The sequence below is a fragment of the Scyliorhinus torazame genome, chromosome X (genome assembly GCF_047496885.1).
Source record: "Scyliorhinus torazame isolate Kashiwa2021f chromosome X, sScyTor2.1, whole genome shotgun sequence".
Classification (NCBI taxonomy): Eukaryota; Metazoa; Chordata; class Chondrichthyes; order Carcharhiniformes; family Scyliorhinidae; genus Scyliorhinus; species Scyliorhinus torazame.
This window is the reverse complement of record NC_092738.1, coordinates 10,506,294-10,524,687: the sequence shown is the minus strand read 5'-3', so window position 1 is coordinate 10,524,687 and position 18,394 is coordinate 10,506,294. Positions and strand designations below refer to the sequence as shown.

At 48.9% G+C, this 18,394-nt stretch overlaps 1 protein-coding gene across 1 annotated transcript in view; it reads left to right on the top strand.

Annotated features, from left to right (window-relative positions):
- Nucleotides 1-17,854, top strand: part of tamalin (trafficking regulator and scaffold protein tamalin) — a 54,567-nt gene extending 36,713 nt beyond the window's left edge. The window contains exons 5-8 of the mRNA XM_072493705.1: nucleotides 4,034-4,127; nucleotides 5,144-5,210; nucleotides 6,068-6,134; nucleotides 9,136-17,854. Of these exons, the coding sequence (XP_072349806.1) occupies nucleotides 4,034-4,127; nucleotides 5,144-5,210; nucleotides 6,068-6,134; nucleotides 9,136-9,575 (668 nt within the window). The 3' untranslated portion in view covers nucleotides 9,576-17,854. The remainder of the gene's footprint in view (nucleotides 1-4,033; nucleotides 4,128-5,143; nucleotides 5,211-6,067; nucleotides 6,135-9,135) is intronic.
- Nucleotides 17,855-18,394: the final 540 nt, after the last annotated feature.

The following is an 18,394-nucleotide window of genomic DNA, read 5'->3' as shown; positions in this document are numbered from 1 at the left end:
ACGAATCCAGCGCTGGGCTTTATTGCTTGCTGCATACGAGTATTCTCTGGAGCACAAACCAGGAACCCTCCTTCGCCAGGGTCTTGGGTGGACTCCTTGGACTTTGGGGGGGAGGGATGTTATAACCTGCCTGCTTACCACTGGCTGGGGACTAATGGCAATCCCACAATCCTTAGGGAGTATGAGCTTCCCCAATGAGGGGGGCGGAGAAATCATTAGCAGATTCCCTGCATAAATAGAGCTGGCCAGTTTGGAACCAGCTAGAGGAGAGGGAGCAGCAAGGGAGTTACTGCTGATGTATATATATGTTATTGTAGATAAATGTTATTTCTTTCTATCCTTCAACTCGTGCTGGATTCTTCGTGGCCCTCACAAAACACACATTTTGTGTAAAAGAACCAAAGGTGGGATGAGGAGAATATGTTTTACATAATGAGTTGTTCTGGCCTGGAAGGTGCTGCCTGAAAGGGCGGTAGAAGCAGATTCGATGGGAACTTTCAAAAGAGAATTGGATAAGTATTTGAGAAGGAAACAATTGCGGCGCTATTGGAAAGAACAAGGGAGTGGGGAACGAATTGGATAGCTCTCTCAAAGAGCTGATGGGCCAAATGGCCTCCTTCTGTGTTACATGATTCTAAAAGGCCATACATTTAGGATTTAGATGCTAAAAGGAAGTTTGTTTTCACACTGAGGGATCCTCAGATGTGGCTTTTTCCTCACAAGGCAGGATCTGAAGGCATACCAGTTGCAACATTTTAAACGGCGATTTGGTCAGACAAAAGCCAAATGCTGTGGAAATTTGAAATAAAGACGAGGGGCGAAATTCTCCCCAAACGGCGCTATGTCCGCCGACTGGCGCCCAAACCGGCGCCAATCAGACGGGCATCGCGCCGCCCCAAAGGTGCGGAATGCTCCGCATCTTTGGGGGCCGAGCCCCAACATTGAGGGGCTAGGCCGACGTCGGAGGAATTTCCGCCCCGCCAGCTGGCGGAAACGGCCTTTGTTGCCCCGCCAGCTGGCGCGGAAATGACATCTCCGGGCAGCGCATGCGCGGGAGCATCAGCGGCCGCTGACAGTTTCCCACGCATGCGCAGTGCTGGGAGTCTCTTCCGCCTCCGCCATGGTGGAGACCGTGGCGGAGGCGGAAGGGAAAGAGTGCCCACACGGCACAGGCCCGCCCGCGGATCGGTGGGCCCCGATCGCGGGCCAGGCCACTGTGGGGGCACCCCCCGGGGTCAGATCGCCCCGCCCCCCCCCCCCCCCCCAGGACCCCCCCCCAGGCCCATGCCCTGGGGACACAGGTTCGGACCCCACCACGGCAACTGGTGGAGCTTAAATTCAATCAGGAATTGAAAGCTAGTTTCAGTAATGGTGACCGGGAAACTATCATCGATTATCTTAAAAAAAAAACGTTTTAGTTCACTAATGTCCTTCAGCGAAGGAAATCTGTCCTCAACCCCAGTACAAGATGGCAGTAAATATTAGATATTGTGCTCCCTGACCTATACTACTTGGGAACCATGCCTCTAACCCCTGTTTATGTTTAAACTTAATTTGTTCATTTTTACCAGGATCCCAAATTCTGTGGGGGCAATTTTAAGTGAACCCACCCACCAGAAACTGACGGATTTGGGTGGAGCACTGATTTTACACCACAACTGATTTTATACTCCACTGGGACAGAAGAGCGGTGTTCCACCCAATCCCATGTGTCCCCACTTGACCCTCATTGTATTTTGAAATGCGGTCTTTTTTTAAAATACAAATTTAGAGTACCCAATTATTTTTGTCAATTAAGGGGCAATTTAGCGTGGCCAATCCACCTATCCTGCAGGTCTTTGGGTTGTGGGGGTGAGACCCACACAAACACGGGGAGAATATGCAAACTCCACACGGACAGTGACCCAGAGCCGGGATTCGAACCCGGCTCCTCAGCGCCGTGAGGCAGCAGTGCTGACTACTGCTCCATCGTGCCGCCCCCGAAATGCCGCCTGCTCGTTCTATATACTACATTGATCTCCCTTGTCCGTTTAGCTCTTTTACCTTCACAAGGATCAGTTTTGATTCCAGCCTCTTGAACTCCCCCTCAAACACTTGCTTCACTAATGCCCTTTTGGGAAGGAAATTTGCCGTCCTTACCTGGTCTGGCCTACATGTGACTCCAGACCCACGACGATGTGGTCGACTCTTAACTGCCGTCTCTGAAATGGCTGAGTGAGCCACTCATTTCAAGGGCAATTAGGGATGGGCAACAAATGCTGGCCCAGCCCAGCGACACCCACTTTCTGTGAAAAGTTCCTCCTGGTTATTAATATCGACGCTGCTGCATCAAGGCGAGTTTCTTTCTGTCTTTGTGAAGCGTTTTCATTGTCCTCCTCGGAATGTTGGCGATTTGAGAGTTGGAAAAACAGGACCCAGCGGGCATTTGGCGATACGGACATCGTGTCCAGTCCATCGAAGTTCCTTAACTGGCACCACCAAATAAAAAAGACGTTCAGATCTTCTTTGTTGTGGGATCATGCCATGCACAATTCTCAGTTGCCGAAAAGGTAGCAGGGCCGACATTTGAAATTCATTGACTGGGAGCTGTTTTATAGACACAAGATGAGGCGCACATGCATGTCTGCGGTGGGTAGCCATTTTGCCCTATGGAAATGCTTACTTTGTTAAGCCACCTAGTCCTTTTGTTTGTTATACCATTCCTTCCAAGGTTCCTGGGCATCGGTCTCGGGCAGTTCTTTCTTCTCAATTTCATTTCCTCCGGCTGAACCTCAAGCCCCTTCCTCTCCAGGAGCTGGCCACAATCCTGTAACGGTTGTGACAAGTTTGTGCCCATCCCCTCCTGCCTCTGTGGTAATCCACGTCAGCCTTCTTCACATCTGATTTTATACAGTGAGTACCGGCAGATTGGGGAATTGGTAAACAAAGGCCTAATCCTGTCTGGTGACCAAAGGATGGGACCGCTTAGTTTCTCTGACCCGTCCTTACATTTGAGTCATGGCCGATCCACCAGCGAGAAACATGAGGCTGGGAGATAGGCGAATCCCACCCGTGTCTTTCGAATGAGCTCTGCCCCCTCAATGGATGTGAAAGACCCCATGGCGCTATTCAAAGAAGAGCAGGTCTCCTGATCCCTATTTATCCCTCAAACCAACTCTTAAAACTCTGATTATCTGGTCATTTATTGGCCATTTGTTTTTATAAAATATTTGTTTATGGGATGTGGGCTTCGCTGGCTAGGCCAGCATTTAGTACCCATCCCTAGTAGCCCTTGGGAAAGTGGTGGTGATCCATATGGTGTAGGTACACCCACAGCGCTGTTGGGAACAGAATTCAACCTAGCGACAGTGAAGGAACGGCCGATTATATTTCCAAGTCAGGATGGTGTGTGAGGAGGGGAACCTCCAGGTAGTGGTGTTCCCTCGGTTTGGAAGGTGCTGCCGAAGGAGTCCTTGTGGGATCTTGCTGTGTAACATTTGGCTGCTGCGATACCAACACGGCAACAGTGACTGCACTTCAAAAAAAAGTGTTTCGTTTGGTGTAAAACACTTTGGGTTGTCCAGAGAGCCCCATGAGGGTGCGATAGAAATACAAAGCCTTTCTTCTGCATCTGGCACACAGATGTGTTGCTTTGTGCAGCTGGGATGCTTGGATAGTGATTCTCTCCTGCCCAGCAATGTTCGAGAGTGTGGGAGTGGGGTCGGGGGGTGGTTATTGTGTCTGTACTGTCCTCCACACTTGAGGGGAGGGCCTTATTTCGGGCCTTCCTGCTCTGTATGGGTTGGTTCCACACCTGGTAATTCAGCTGCTCGACTAAGCTCACTGTGCCATCACTTTTAGTCTCTTCAACCCCAACCTCAACACACTTCAAGTGACTTCCTTTTTGCTGCATTTTCCATTTCTAGTGCAGATTTCCTGTCTTGATAGAAAGAGTTTTGCCTCATGTGCAGGTCACCAAATGGCAGGACGCTTTTGAGCGGAAGGCTCAATGCGGTTACTTGGCGACTGAACAGGGCTGTGCTTTCTTTCCCAGGTGACACAATCACCAGCATCAATGGGACGCCCGTCAATGGATTCCGTCACCGAGATATTGTGGATCTTATCAAGTCATCGGGAAATTGCCTGAGGTAATCAAACAAAACAAATGGTGACACAATGTGTGGGTTTTCTGCTTGAGCTTTCCGAGGGCTGATTCTCAGGCTATATCAGCAATTATTTTCTTGTCTGCTTTAACAATAGGAATTTAGAGGAAAGCACGGGATTGGAGGAAGGCCTGTAATTCAAGGCCACAAAATGGCGGCGTCGCAGGGTGACCTTAGTCAGACAGTGTTTAGTGATCAGTGCTAAAATGTAATTTAAAAAAAACGTCTTTCCCCCCATCTTTTGTTTAAGATGCCCATTGTTGCTGAGGTGGGTTTCTATGACAACTCTGTAGGGATCGCCTGTGCGCCTAAACAATGAGCGTTGGCAGAATCATAGAATTGAGTGCTGAAGGAAGCCATTCGGCCCATCGAGTCTGCACCGGCCCTTGGAAAGAGCACCCTACCCAAGCCCACACCTCCACCCTATTCCCGTAACCCAGTAACCCCACTTAACCTTTTTGGTCACTGAGGGCAATTTATCATGGCCAATCCACTTATCCTGCACATCTTTGGACAGTGGTTATAACTGTGGCTTCACCGCGCCAGGGTCCCAGGTTCGATTCCCGGCTTGGGTCACTGTCCGTGCAGAGTCTGCACATCCTCCCCGTGTGTGAGTGGGTTTCCTCCGGGTGCTCCGGTTTCCTCCCACAGTCCAAAGACGTGCAGGTTAGGTGGATTGGCCATGTTAAGTTGCCCTTAGTGACCAAAAAGGTTAGCAGGGGTTATTGGGTTATAGGGATAGGGTGGAAGTGAGGGTTTAAGTGGGTTGGTGCAGACTTGATGGGCCGAATGGCCTCCTTCTGCACTGTATGTTCTACCATTCCAGCTAGGATCACTCAACACAGACCATGAGTCTTCCTGGTCTCTGTGCCTCAGTGCCACATTGGGTGGTAAATCTCCTCACTGAATCACTGGCGGAGCTGGGGGGAATGGAGGGGGAGACAATAAGTAAACACGTGGAGCATTTTAAAAAAATTTAACTGAAACATTCCCACTGACAGGCTGGAGACTGTGTATGGAACCTCCATCAGACGAGCAGAATTGGAAACCAGGCTGCAGTACCTGAAGGTAAGCTACCATTCTGCCTGCTGTCACGCTTTGGGCCCCGAACGTTTATCTAATGGGAATGGTGTATGCAGAATTCGAGGAAACTAAAGGGCCAAATTAACGGATTGACTACTGGATTGGCCTCCGGGTACCTGACTTCACCGGCCACTAAAGGCCTTTGAAGTGGTCTGGATGGGATCCATGGCAGATCAGGATTAGCTGTGGCCTACGTAGGACTAGGCATGATGGGTCTTGTTCCGTTATTTAAAAAAAAACGGGTTAATCTTTGAGGCACGGGCTGTTTGTCAGAAGCCTTGCCACAAAAAGTCAAAAGTCCCACTCCAGAAAATTGAGCGTAAACGTCAGCGCCGATCAAGGGTCCTATCTTTTGGTATAAGGCCTCATTTGCTCTTTCGGGGGATGCTTAAGATCCCGTATTTTGAAGTTGAGCCGGAAGGTTATCTCCCGTGGCCCGCCCAACATTTCTCCCTCAATCGACATCATAGATGAACTGGCTGGCCTTTGTCCTATTGCTGTGTTTGGGATCTTGCTGTGCGCAACGTGGCTGCCGTCTTTCCTGCATTGTAACACAGGCTACAGTTCAAAAAAGTGCTTTCAAGGCTTAAGTGGGTCGGTGCAGACTCGATGGGCCGAATGGCCTCCTTCTGCACTGTATGTTCTATGATCTAAGGCATCCTGAGGTTTGTGAAAAGCGCTATCGTCTTCGTCCTGTTGAAGGGCCTCGTTCTTCTTTACCCCCACATGACCCGCTGTGAAGTTGCCTGTCCTTCCCCAGGGGCCCACAACCTCCAATCCTGGCTTTGCCTGCATTTGGTCCGTTCATTTGTCGCAGGCTGATTATTGTTATTCACTTCCAGCAAACACTGCAGGAGAAGTGGGAGGAATACAGATCGCTCATGGTCCAGGAACAGAGACTGGTGCATGGTGAGTGACCTCCTCAGTGGTGGGGCCCACAAACAGGGAGGTGTGGGTTTCTGGCGATCAGACCGTATTCGGGTTTTCTAGAGCGAGTGGCTTTGTATTTCTTGACAGCGTTGGGCTAATCCCAGTGTTAAATCCGCACTGAAAACAAAGCACTGGTCATAAAATAAACAGGGTCAAGCGTAACCTTTTTAAAAACACCTTGGGCGAGATTCTCCGACCGCCCGCCGGGTCGGAGAATCGCCGGGGGCTGGCGTGAATCCCGCCCCCGCCGGTTGCCGAAGTCTCCGGCACCGGAGATTCGGCGGGGGCGGGAATCGCGGCGCGCCGGTTGGCGGGCCCCCCCGCTCGATTCCCCGGCCCGGATGGGCCGAAGTCCCGCCGCTAAAATGCCTGTCCCGCCGGCGTAGATTAAACCACCTACCTTACCGGCGGGACAAGGCGGCGCGGGCGGGCTCCGGGGTCCTGGGGGGGGGTGCGGGGCGATCTGGTCCCGGGGGGTGCTACCACGGTGGCATGGCCCGCGATCGGGGCCCACCGATCCGCGGGCGGGCCTGTGCCGTGGGGGCACTCTTTTCCTTCCGCCTTCGCCACGATCTCCACCATGGCGGAGGCAGAAGAGACTCCCTCCACTGCGCATGCGCAGGAATGCCGTCAGCGGCCGCTGACGCTCCCGCGCATGCGCCGCCCGGAGATGTCATTTCCGCGCCAGCTGGCGGGGCACCAAAGGCCTTTTCCGCCAGCTGGCGGGGCGGAAATTTGTCCGGCGCCGACCTAGCCCCTCAAGGTTGGGGCTCGGCCCCCAAAGATGCGGAACATTCCGCACCTTTGGGGCGGCGCGATGCCCGACTGATTTGCGCCGTATTGGGCGCCAGTCGGCGGACATCGTGCCGTTTCCGGAGAATTTCGCCCCTCGTTCTGGCATTGGGACCACTCTGAGCAAGTCTGAACCTGGATCATCCAGTCTGTTCCCCCTGACTTTATTCACGTAGCTTTTTGGATCAAGAGATGAAGGCAGTTTTGAGCAGACATGAAGCGCTTGGACTTTCCTCCCTTTTAAAGGCATTAATACAATCCTTGACCTTCTACCGGACGCATTGGTGCCAATGCACATTTGCGTCTGCGTGATTTTTGCGCCGGCAAAACCTTTAGCACGATGGGACCCTTCATCTTTGCACGTTCCCGCTCTGTCCAAATGCCCCCCACAATTATCCCGCGGCTTGCTGAGCGTCACTTGCACTGTTGGGAGGGCTGCGGGGCGCAGCGGCATTGAAATAAGGCGCGAAAAGCTGCTTGACTGGCCCGCAAATGTTGGCGCACTTAATACGCTTCACTTTGTCATTGCTGTCTCTGGGTGATGGCGGATGATCAACGGACTTTGCTCACAATAGGTGCCTGTCCATGATATGAGGAGACAGTATAAGTGGTGGGGGCAGCATTGCATACTGCACACTATATACAGGCACGATTGCTCACGTCTCCTCCTTCAGAAATGCCGCACCGTTGCCTTCCTGCGTTTTGCTGCAAGAAGTTAAGTTTTTGTTTTCATGATTTACGCCCTACCCCCCCCCCCCGAAGGCTCTGCGATCGATGCACTGTTTTTGAGTGCTGACCAACTAATGGCCATAATCGTTCCCAACACCCCAGCTCATCAGATTGATCTAGATTCCAGTTTCCCAACTGGACATGGCGGGATTTGAACGCCCGGCTGATCGAGTGACCTGGACAGGTTGGCTCTCTTTATCCTGCACACTCAACCAGGGGTTGAAATTTGGGGCTTCTTTCGTGGTTGGTTTGACAGGGTAAACCCACTGAGATAAGTTATCGCCCTGATGGTGTGCTGTGCCCAGGCCTTGCAAACTAAATTGTCCTGGTCAGGCAGTCCCATTTTCATCCCTGACCTGACTTGTTTGAGGTTGGCAACGTGGTACCACAGTCGGCCTCTCAATCTCTGGCAAATGGAGGTGGGGGAGGGGTGGCACTGTGTTGTCCTAGTCTTGGCCCTGCTCTTCTTTTGCCCTGTCTAGTTCACCTACTATCCCAACCATGGCATTGTTGACCAATCATGCATCAACTGGTGCACAATCCACATGAGATGTGAGGAAAAAGACACCCACTCTCCACCCCCTGACTCCACCCCCCACACCACACACCGTGTCCCTGATTCGACTGTTTTGGACAAGGTGAAAGACATTTTCATGGTCTACGTTATCTAATGTCTGTGGAATCCTAACCATTATATCACCTCTTGATCTACTCTCCTCCAGTGAGAACATGTCCAGTTTGCTTCCTTGCCCTCTTAATCCAATATTTCCAGACACTTTCCTCCATCCTATTGGTAACTACCTGCAGTGATCAAAACATTCAAAATGTTTGGTTGCACCAATAATTGATAAATTAGCAGCATTTTCTCACTCTATTGAGTTATATTATTATTATTATTATTAATAACGTGGAACTCTTAATATACCCAACGTCTCATTTGGTTAACTCACTGCCATTGAGCCTTGTTGCAGCCAGATAGCTTGCCAATTCTCCCTGTTTAGGCTCACACATAAAGAATGGGCACTTATATGTAGGTGGCACCAAAGAGATGCCAGTGTCTATGGACTTGTGTCCGGGTGTGCAGTCCAAGGCCTGGCCTGGGCTCCCTGGCACCTATGTATAGACCACCTTGAGTTTAAGGGTCCAAGTCCACTTTCCACCAAGTTCCTTTTAAGATGCCCCTATTTGATCATATCGGGCTGGGTGAGCTTCATCCGTAAGATGGTTCTCCAAGCTTCCTCTGCTAAAGCTGGCTTCCTCTCTCTTTCCAGTGGCAGAATTGTAGATCTGGTGGAGAAACTGGGTCTACGGGCTTGCCACAAAGATAATGGAGATGGATTTTGGTTGTATGAGTGGAAGTGCTAGAATGCCAGTCTCCTGCAACCTACATGCCAACGTAAAAGCGGCGAACCTTCTAGCCTGTCGACCTCACCGCCTGGTATTTTTGCCCTCTTTCCAGGGATTGTGTCAAAAGATCCGAGTGTTTATGATGCTATCGAATCGGTCAGAGCCAGCCTCTTTGGTCAAGGCCACAACCCCAGCCCTTCCACCAGGAGACAGCCTCGCTGCACTGGCAGTACCTGCAGCAGCGCCATGGAGGGCGACAGTGAGCCCATTTATCAGACTTGTATCTTTGACCCATTAGACGCGGGCAGCAACGACAGCCACAGCACGCACAGCAGTGAGGTGGTGCTCGCCAAGAAGGCGCTGACGAGGAGCGTGAGCGCCAAGGCTGGTCATAACGGAGTCACCTCTTCCTCTTCCTGGGAAAAATGCAACAACCAGAGCACCTTTGGGACACTGCCGAGAAAGTCCAGGAGAAAGAGCTTGCGAAAGAGGCTGCTGAAGTTTATCCCTGGACTCAACCGGTCTGTGGAGGAGGAAGAAAGTCAACTATAGGCCAAGTGACAGCGCGTTTATTTATTGTGTTCCTTAGTTTCAACGCTAAAATTATACATTACAGTCGCCAGAAGTATTAAGGACAGGGTACCAGGAGAGGCGAGGTGCCCGGAACTGCTCACGTTTAAGGTCTTTGCACAGCAGCTGGTGAATGGGTTGCACAGATTGCCCAAGGAGGCGGGGCTGTTGGACACTCAGCAAATCCTATAGCAGACGGGACAATGTCTCTGCTGAGAGAAGTGATGGGGGTGGGGGAATTGTGAGAGTTGAGTGTAATCGTTGTTGACCTTCAGGATAAGGGTGGGCTCCAATGGTTCTGCGCATATCTAATGTCAGAGATTACTTTAACTTTTTTTTTCCATAAGACATAGGAGCAGAATTAGGCCACTCGGCCCATCGAGTCTGCTCCGCCATTAAATCATGGCTGATATTTTCTCATCTCCATTCTCCTGCCTTCTCCCCATAACCCCTGATCCCCTTATTAATCAAAAACCTATCTATCTCTGTCTTAAAGACACTCAGTGATTTGGCCTCCACAGCCTTCTGCGGTAAAGAGTTCCACAGATTCACCACCCACTGGCTGAAGAAATTCCTCCTCATCTCTGTTTTAAAGGATCGTCCCTTCAGTCTGAGATGGTGTCCTCTGGTTCTAGTTTTTCCTACAAGTGGAAACATCCTCTCCACGTCCACTCTATCCAGGCCTCGCAGTATCCTGTAAGTTTCAATAAGATCCCCCCTCATCCATCTAAACTCCAACAAGGACAGACCCAGAGTCCTCAAACGTTCCTCATACGACAAGCTCTTCATTCCAGGGATTATTGAATCTCCTCTGAACCCTTTCCAAGGCCAGCACCTCCTTCCTTAGATACGGGGCCCAAAACTGCTCACAATACTCCAAATGGGGTCTGACCAGAGCCTTATACAGCCTCAGAAGTACATCCCTGGTCTTGTATTCTAGCCCTCTTGACATGAATGCTCAACATGAATGTCTTCCTCCCCAGACTACAAGAGAGAAAAATTGTTGAGCTAAGCCGGGGGAACGCACAGGGGAGTGGGGCGAGTTGGATAACTCTTTGTAAGTCCCACAGGTGCCAGTGACCCTCTTTGGCATATTGCTGAGCTGGCCATTCTTCCGAGTGTGGGTTTGGGCAACGCATGCGGCCTTCCAGCTACAGCAGGTACACATCCTGGTCTCGCCTGAGCTCTGCACGTACTCCAGCGACTTTGTACACAGTGACTATGAACAGGCTCCCTTCACATTGTTGGGAGAGCTGTAAACAGTTTGTCTCTCGGTTTCTAGACCACACCATTCCACTTTCAGTTCCGCATGAGGCAAAGGAACTGGATAATTGGTGGCTGTTTTAATGTTGCTCTCAGATCACCTGCATGTCAGCTTTTCCTCATTTTCCCTCACTACAGCCTTGCCCCCCCCTCCCTTTTTATTGGCCTGACAGTCCAAATGAATTCTCCCGCAGTGGGAAAGGATTAACCGCCGTTTGCAGCCTTTGGGTGAGAAAAACAAATGTCCCAAGATGCTTTGCAGGGGCGCAAGTCCGAAAGGATATGATGGATCTCTGTGTCTATTCGGAACCCTGGATATCCGTTATCCCTTCAGTTCCCAAATAACAGAGGTCAAGTCTGTGCTTTTTGGCAAAGTCCACTTGTACTTTATTTGTCAGCTGTGCCCACTGGCAAACTTACTTTCAATACAACATTTAGAAAGTTTCCAACTAGCCCAGCAGCAAGCCAGTCAGATTGATTGTCTTCAGTGAATACAGTAGTTGAGTTTTCATTCAATTACAGATTGTGGTAATTCATCAAATCATAATACACAGGATAAAATAACTAAGTAATTTAAACAAAAGAAAGATGCCGATTAGCAAAAGCAAGCAGCAAAGGAAATAGGTTTCAGAAATATAGATGGGATGATCCCGGGATCAATTTTTCCATCCCGGTAAGTGATTCTTAAGGCGAATATTATCTTAAAGTCTAGCCTTCTTTTTACATCTGATTGGCTTTAACTAATTTATGATTCACTCAATTCGGCCAAAATGTCCGTCGATCAATTCAAGAGATATATGTATTTAAATGTATTGGGGCAAATTTCCCATTCCATCACTTGCCAATTTTCCAAATTATCCACACCTGCATCTAACATTAATTAGAAAAACACAGTTTTCGTTAAGACATTTATCACCCTAGACTGGCTGTTACCATAGAAACGGGACTACTCTTTCTTAGGACAGCAGCACCAATTCTTACAATACAATGGGACCTTTTAGCTTGTTGACGTCACTGACCTTGCAGATGTGAAACCTAAGAAATTAAAGAGTATGATCTGGATTAACCCTTGGTGGATTCCCAGCTATTGTTGCACTCAAGTAATGCTTAATATGATTATCTTAATTAGTCTTAATGCGTTCTCATTTAACCCTTTTACCTCTATCACCTTCCCTTACTCTCATGGTTATAGCTGACTAGAAAAGTCAATTTCTATCAGGATATTAATGGCGGGATTTTCCGTTCACTTCATGCGGCAGCACGGTAGCATTGTGGATAGCACAATTGCTTCACAGCTCCAGGGTCCCAGGTTCGATTCCGGCTTGGATCACTGTCTGTGCGGAGTCTGCACATCCTCCCCGTGTGTGCGTGGGTTTCCTCCGGGTGCTCCGGTTTCCTCCCACAGTCCAAAGATGTGCGGGTTAGGTGGATTGGCCATGATCAATTGCCCTTAGTGTCCAAAATTGCCCTTAGTGTTGGGTGGGGTTACTGGGTTATGGGGATAGGATGGGTAGGGTGCTCTCTCCAAGAGCCGGTGCAGACTCGATGGGCCGAATGGCCTCCTTCAGCACTGTAAATTCTATGATAATCTATTCTATGACGCGGCAAGCCAGCCAAAAGTCCATTGACGTTGGGAATGGAAGATTCTGCCAGGGCCGGAAAATCCCACTCGAGTGAGCTCACTCAGAGATTGGGCCTGTGCGGAGAAAGTGGATCCTAGGCCATGTGGGAACTCTGGAGAGCCACCTATTTGTTTTCGGCAGGCTACAGCTTCACAATTAAATTTCTCCATTTCAATGTCCGCATTGATGGAAGCCTTTTGTCAGCGTCCAATTTTAATCGTGCGCCTGGCCATTAGGAGGGGGAAAAAAATAACACCCCAAAGAGACACTGCCAATTTGCCAGCTCCACTAATCAACCACCGTGCTATCCCAGCCTCCAGTCTGAATTCCAGTCTTTCAACACATTTAAGTTCACTGAAGTTGAATGTATTTCAAAACTCTTCAATTTAATGGGAGACCCACAAGCAATGAGATGTAGATACTATAATTGAACTCCAAACCGACCATTGGCATAAATCTGTGCAGCGAATCCCCATGGGTATGGCTTTTTGCCAGATCTGTCTAAGATCCAGCACGCCTACCTCTCAATTTTCTTCTTGTTTTATTCCCCCCTCTTTTCGATCGTTATTTTTCTTTTTTTTGTCAGCACCAAATGAAATCACCCGGGTTCTATAGCGGGCAGGTGACCCGTTCTGCAACATAACCACCCGGGCAGTAATGACCAAGAAACACTCCAGTGACTCCGATTGGAGCCCCCAGTTGTTGACCGACCCCCTTCCACGTGGTGCCTCAGCCGAAGGACCATTCGTCATGCACATTGCTGGATGGTGATTGCCAACCAGGCCTCCTCCTCGCATCCCCCCACCCCTAGCCTCAATAATCTGTCGGAGATTAGGTTTGCCCAGTGGGGATCAATGGGAGCTCTGGCTGACTTTGTCCTTTACAAAAACTGAAAATGCTGGTTAAACCCAGTAGGATTGGCAGCATCAGAGGAGAGAGAGAAATGGGGTTAACATGTTGTGTGTGACTCCTTCAGAGGTCCTTTCACTGGGCTTTTGCCCTTTTATCCCTGGCCCGGGGCACTGAGGCCAATTGCCATAATGCCACCCTGGCTGATACCAAGACTACTGGGGGCAGCGCGGTAGCACAGTGGTTAGCACTGTTGCTTCACAGCTCCAGGGTCCCAGGTTCGATTCCCGGCCTGGGTTACTGTCTGTGCGGAGTCTGTGCTAGGAGAACGCCCCATGTGTGCGTGGGTTTCCTCCGGGTGCTCCGGTTTCCTCCCACAGTCCAAAGATGTGCAGGTTAGGTGCATTGGCCATGATAAATTGCCCTTAGTGTCCAAAAAGGTTAGATAGGGTTACTGGGTTACGGGGAAAGGGTGGAGGTGAGGGCTTAAGTAGGCTGCTCTTTCAAGAGCCGGTGGAGACTCGATGGGCCGAATGGCCTCCTTCTGCACTGCAAATTCCATGATACACGGAAGAGATCCTCCACAATTAAGTTGTATCCCAAACGCAGCCTTCTAGATGGAGAGAGAGAGAGAGAATGTAGATTGGTTGCCTTCTCCAAGTTTAGCAATCAAATTAGTTGCAGTTCAAGCAGCAAGACTAGTTTGGTGGGGCTCAACAAAGGTCATGGATCTATCTCATTGAGTGATAGCCACTATAAATGGAACAGCAGGTCGTGCCATGGTAAGAGCTTGAGTTTATTGTGGGAACGAAGGAGTTAAAAGTACTAATTGAAGGGAGCGGGTCAGTGCTGCTTTAAATGGGTTTGTACTGCAATGCCTACACTGACCACACCAGAGCTGGTCTGTAAATGTCCGGCAGTAGTGCCTTGCTCATTACAGTGACCACAAAGGCTTACAAGAAATCAGTTGTGTGAAAAATAAATATGTTGCTGACAGTTCATGCTGCGTTGGGTTTGAGACCAGAATCTTTCAACACATTAGCCGCAGTCAAGACAGGAAGTAGAATGGAGGAGGAGGTGGGTGGGGGTTGGATGCCAAATTTGGATGCGACAGGCTATAAACAGCCCACGCTCAGCAAAAAGGAAGCCTTACTGTTGCACAAACCAAGACATTGCTTGAAGGATGGCTGCATCCTCGTTCGGACTGGAGCTAATCTGAAAGGTTAGGTTTGTCTATTATCGTGAATCCCCAAGGCCTTCGGGGCCAATGACCAGCTACCTTTGAACACCCCATGTATTCATGAACATTGACTGACGGCAGCCTAATACCTGGCATTATCTGAGGAATTTGGAAAGGAAAAATCTCATTATTTGGATTCTGGGGACGTATTCGGTGTTATAAAGTTTTTAAAAAATTTAGAGTACCCAATTCATTTTTTCCAATGAAGGGGCAATTTAGCGTGGCCAATCCACCTACCCTGCACATCTTTGGGTTGTGGGGGTGAAACAGTGACCCAGAGCTGGGATCGAACCTGGGACCTCGGCGCCATGAGGCAGCTGTGCTACCCACTGTGCTGCCCTCGGTGTTATAAAGTTGACCATTTTTGCCCTTTTGTGGTTGGACAAGACAAGGCAAACTTTCTCCAGACTTGATGGGCCGAATGGCCTCCTTCTGCACTGTAAATTCTATGATAATCTATGAAAATGCAATGGAATGTTTCACTGTTTCGGAACCCAGAATGACCAGTTCTGGATAATATCAAACAAGCCCTGTTAACGGTCTAGATATTTGGCTCACTCATTAACACCACTTCCCCCCTCTTGAGGCCGAATGCCTGCATTGTCAGAGGTACTGTCTTTTCGATTAAACATTGAACAAAGGTCCCCTCCCCCCTCAGTGGGCGCAAACGATCCCATGAAGAAGTGCAACAGCCAATATTTATCCCTCGAACAACACCACAAAAATAGATTATTTGTTCATGATCTCTCTGCTTGCGGGGACTTGCTGTGTACAAATTGGTTGGTGCCTTTCCTATATTAGATCAGTAACTGCACTTCCAAGAGTGTTTCATTTGCGGTGAATACCGGCGGCACGGAGGCGCAGTGGTTAGCACTGCTGCCTCACGGCGCCGAGGTCCCAGGTTCGATCCCGGCCGTGGGTCACTGTCCGTGTGGAGTTTGCACATTCTCCCCGTGTCTGTGTGGGTCTCATCCCCACAACCCAAAGATGTGTAGGGTAAGTGGATTGGCCACGCTAAATTGCCCCTTAATTGGAAACAAAAGAATAGGTACTCTAAATTTATATTTTAAAAAATAAAAATAATTGGCGGTGTTTATGACACAAGAAGGTAATCTGGCCTCGCTCTTCTCTGCTTCCTTTGCAGGCACAAAGGGCTTAGCTTGTGAGGAAAGGTTTAACAGGTTGGGCTTGTACCCATTGGAGTTTAGAAGATTGAGAGATGATCTTATTGAAACATAGGATCCTGAGGGGACTTGACAGGGTGGATAGGAGAAGAATGTTTCCATTTGTGGGGGAGACTAAAACTAGCAGACACAGTTTAACAATAAGAGGTCTCCCTTTTAAGACAGAGATGAGGAGAATGTTTTTTCTCTCTGTGGGTCGTTCGTTTTTCTCTCTCTCACAAAGTAATGGAGGCTGGACCATTGAGTTTATTCAAGGTTGATTTGGACATGTTTTTGATGGGCAAAAAATCAAAGGTTGTGGGGGAGCAGCCAGGAAAGTGGCATTGAGACCACAACCAGCTCAGCCATGATCTTATCCAGTGGCGGAGTAGGCTCGAAGGGCTGAATGGCCTACTCCAAATATTCCTAAACCAGTATTTGTGTTCCACCCGAGCTTTATCCCACCCCGTTTTGTCTCACCTTATCAGTATACCCTTCAATTCCTTTTCTCCCTCGGTTAACTTGCTTCCCCTGAAAGGCATCTGTGTGATTCACCTCGGCCATTCCCTGTGGTAGGGAGTTCCGTCTTCCAATTGCTCCCTGGGTAAAGCAGATGCTCTTGAATTTCTTTATGGATGTATCCTACATTTACATCTCGAACCCTCCCACACCCCCCAACACAAAAGCGGAAACATTTTCTGCTCTCGGATATAGTCCGATGGCCAAATAATTAAAAAGGAGGGGAGAGATGGAGAGATATAGGCCGGGATTCTCTGACCGTTTGCTGGCGGTGGGATTCTCTGGTCCAGCCGGAAGCGCATCCTCCACCCACAGGTTTCCCGCGTGGCGTGGAGTGGCTTCAGGATTTCCCATTGGCAGTGGTGGGAGCAGAGAATCCTGCCACCGGCGAATGGAGCGTTTCCTCTCGCTGCCGAGAAATACGTGGGCTGGGAGGCCGGAGAATCCATCCCATAGTCAGGTTTCCCGGGGTGGGGAATTGGGTGGGATTCTGCGCTCCCCCAGCCGCAGATTTCCCGTCTGCTTGCCTTTCGCCTGCGGCGGGTGTCTATCTTCCCGCCACTTGTCAATGGGATTGTAACCATCCCATGCTGCCGGGAAATCCTCAGGCGGATGTGTGCTGCCGGCGGGAAAAGTGAATTGCAACAACCTGAGAATTCCGGCCCTTGTGAACATGATATATGAACCATATTTTAGTCTGGAATTACATTCGTGACACTTCACAAATTCTGCCTTGCTGCCTTCGAGGAAGAATGGACAGACAGAAGCTGGCCATAGTTCAGTTTTAAAGAGGTGCCTTTGTATCAAGTCCAAAGTTGATAGATATTTATACTGTAAGAGTATTAGGGGATATGGAACAGGCTCGAGGGCCCTAATGATTCTCCCGTTCCTAAATTAGCTTTAAACCTCTGCACCAGATGGAGATACATATTTAAACAGCAGCTTTATTTTAAGAGCAGTGATTTTTATGATACAAGTTTTATGTCCAAGAACCTTCAGCTAAATCACATTCAAGTATTCTGTTTAGGTATGTTTCTGGAGCAATGCGGTCTAAAGTTAACACCCTTGTGGGCTTAAAACAAGTGCAACAAATTTACTGGTGAACTCTGACCTACTCATTGTGATACTTCATCACTGTGCCACTCTGGAATCAGGGCTGGTTAAGGACAGCAACAAAGCTAGGCCCCAGAGTTCAGGCAACCATAGAGTTGACTGTTTAATGATTACGCTACAAATCCTCAAACATGTCTCTTTGCCTTCTATCTTCATATCCTGGAAAGGAATTCAATTCAAATATGTTAAGGACTTGTAAAATAACTGAACAGCATGATATCTAGGCTTTAGTTAACAGCTTGTTTAATCCAAAATAATTGCATAGTGTATTTAAACATACACTGAGTCGATTGTCTTCATGCGAGTAAAATGTAATATTTTGTAAATACTTTTTTCCTGATATGTCTAATGTTCTACTAATATTTATTTTAATATTCTATTTTGCTAAGGTTGTGTTAAGTTGTATAAAAAAGTCTGTCATTAAAAGCAGCCAGTGTCCTTGAAACAACATTGTGGAGTTTGTTTGAAAAATAAAAGATTTGACATGATAAATGTTGACATGTTTGGTGTTTTTTTCGTTTGTGGTCAACAGCAGGGGGGGGCGAACAAGGAGGCCATTTTGGTGAGGCACCTTGGAAGGGCTCGCCCCAACATCCGCAAAATCTGCTTCTGTCACCATTGAGCTGACTCGAGTGGGAAGTTGAAACCTTTTAGCAATCTATTCATTTGCACCAACTCTACTGGGTCTGTAGAACTATGAAGAAGTGCAGCACATGGGCCCTGACCAGGCAGCTCTTGGCGTCCAGTTAGTCAGAACAATTCCAACTTGCTAATTAAAAAAAATAAATTTAGAGTACCCAATAATTTTTTCCAATTAAGGGGCAATTTAGCATGGCCAATCCACCTAACTTGCACATGGGTTGTGAGGGTGAAACCCACACAGACACGGGGAGAATGTGCAAACTCCACACGGACAGTGACCCAGGGCTGGGATTTGAACCCGGGTCCTCAGCGCCGTAGGCAGCAATGCTAACCACTGCGCCACCGTGCTGCCCTTCCAGTTCATTACTTAACCAATCTTTAAGTGAAAGG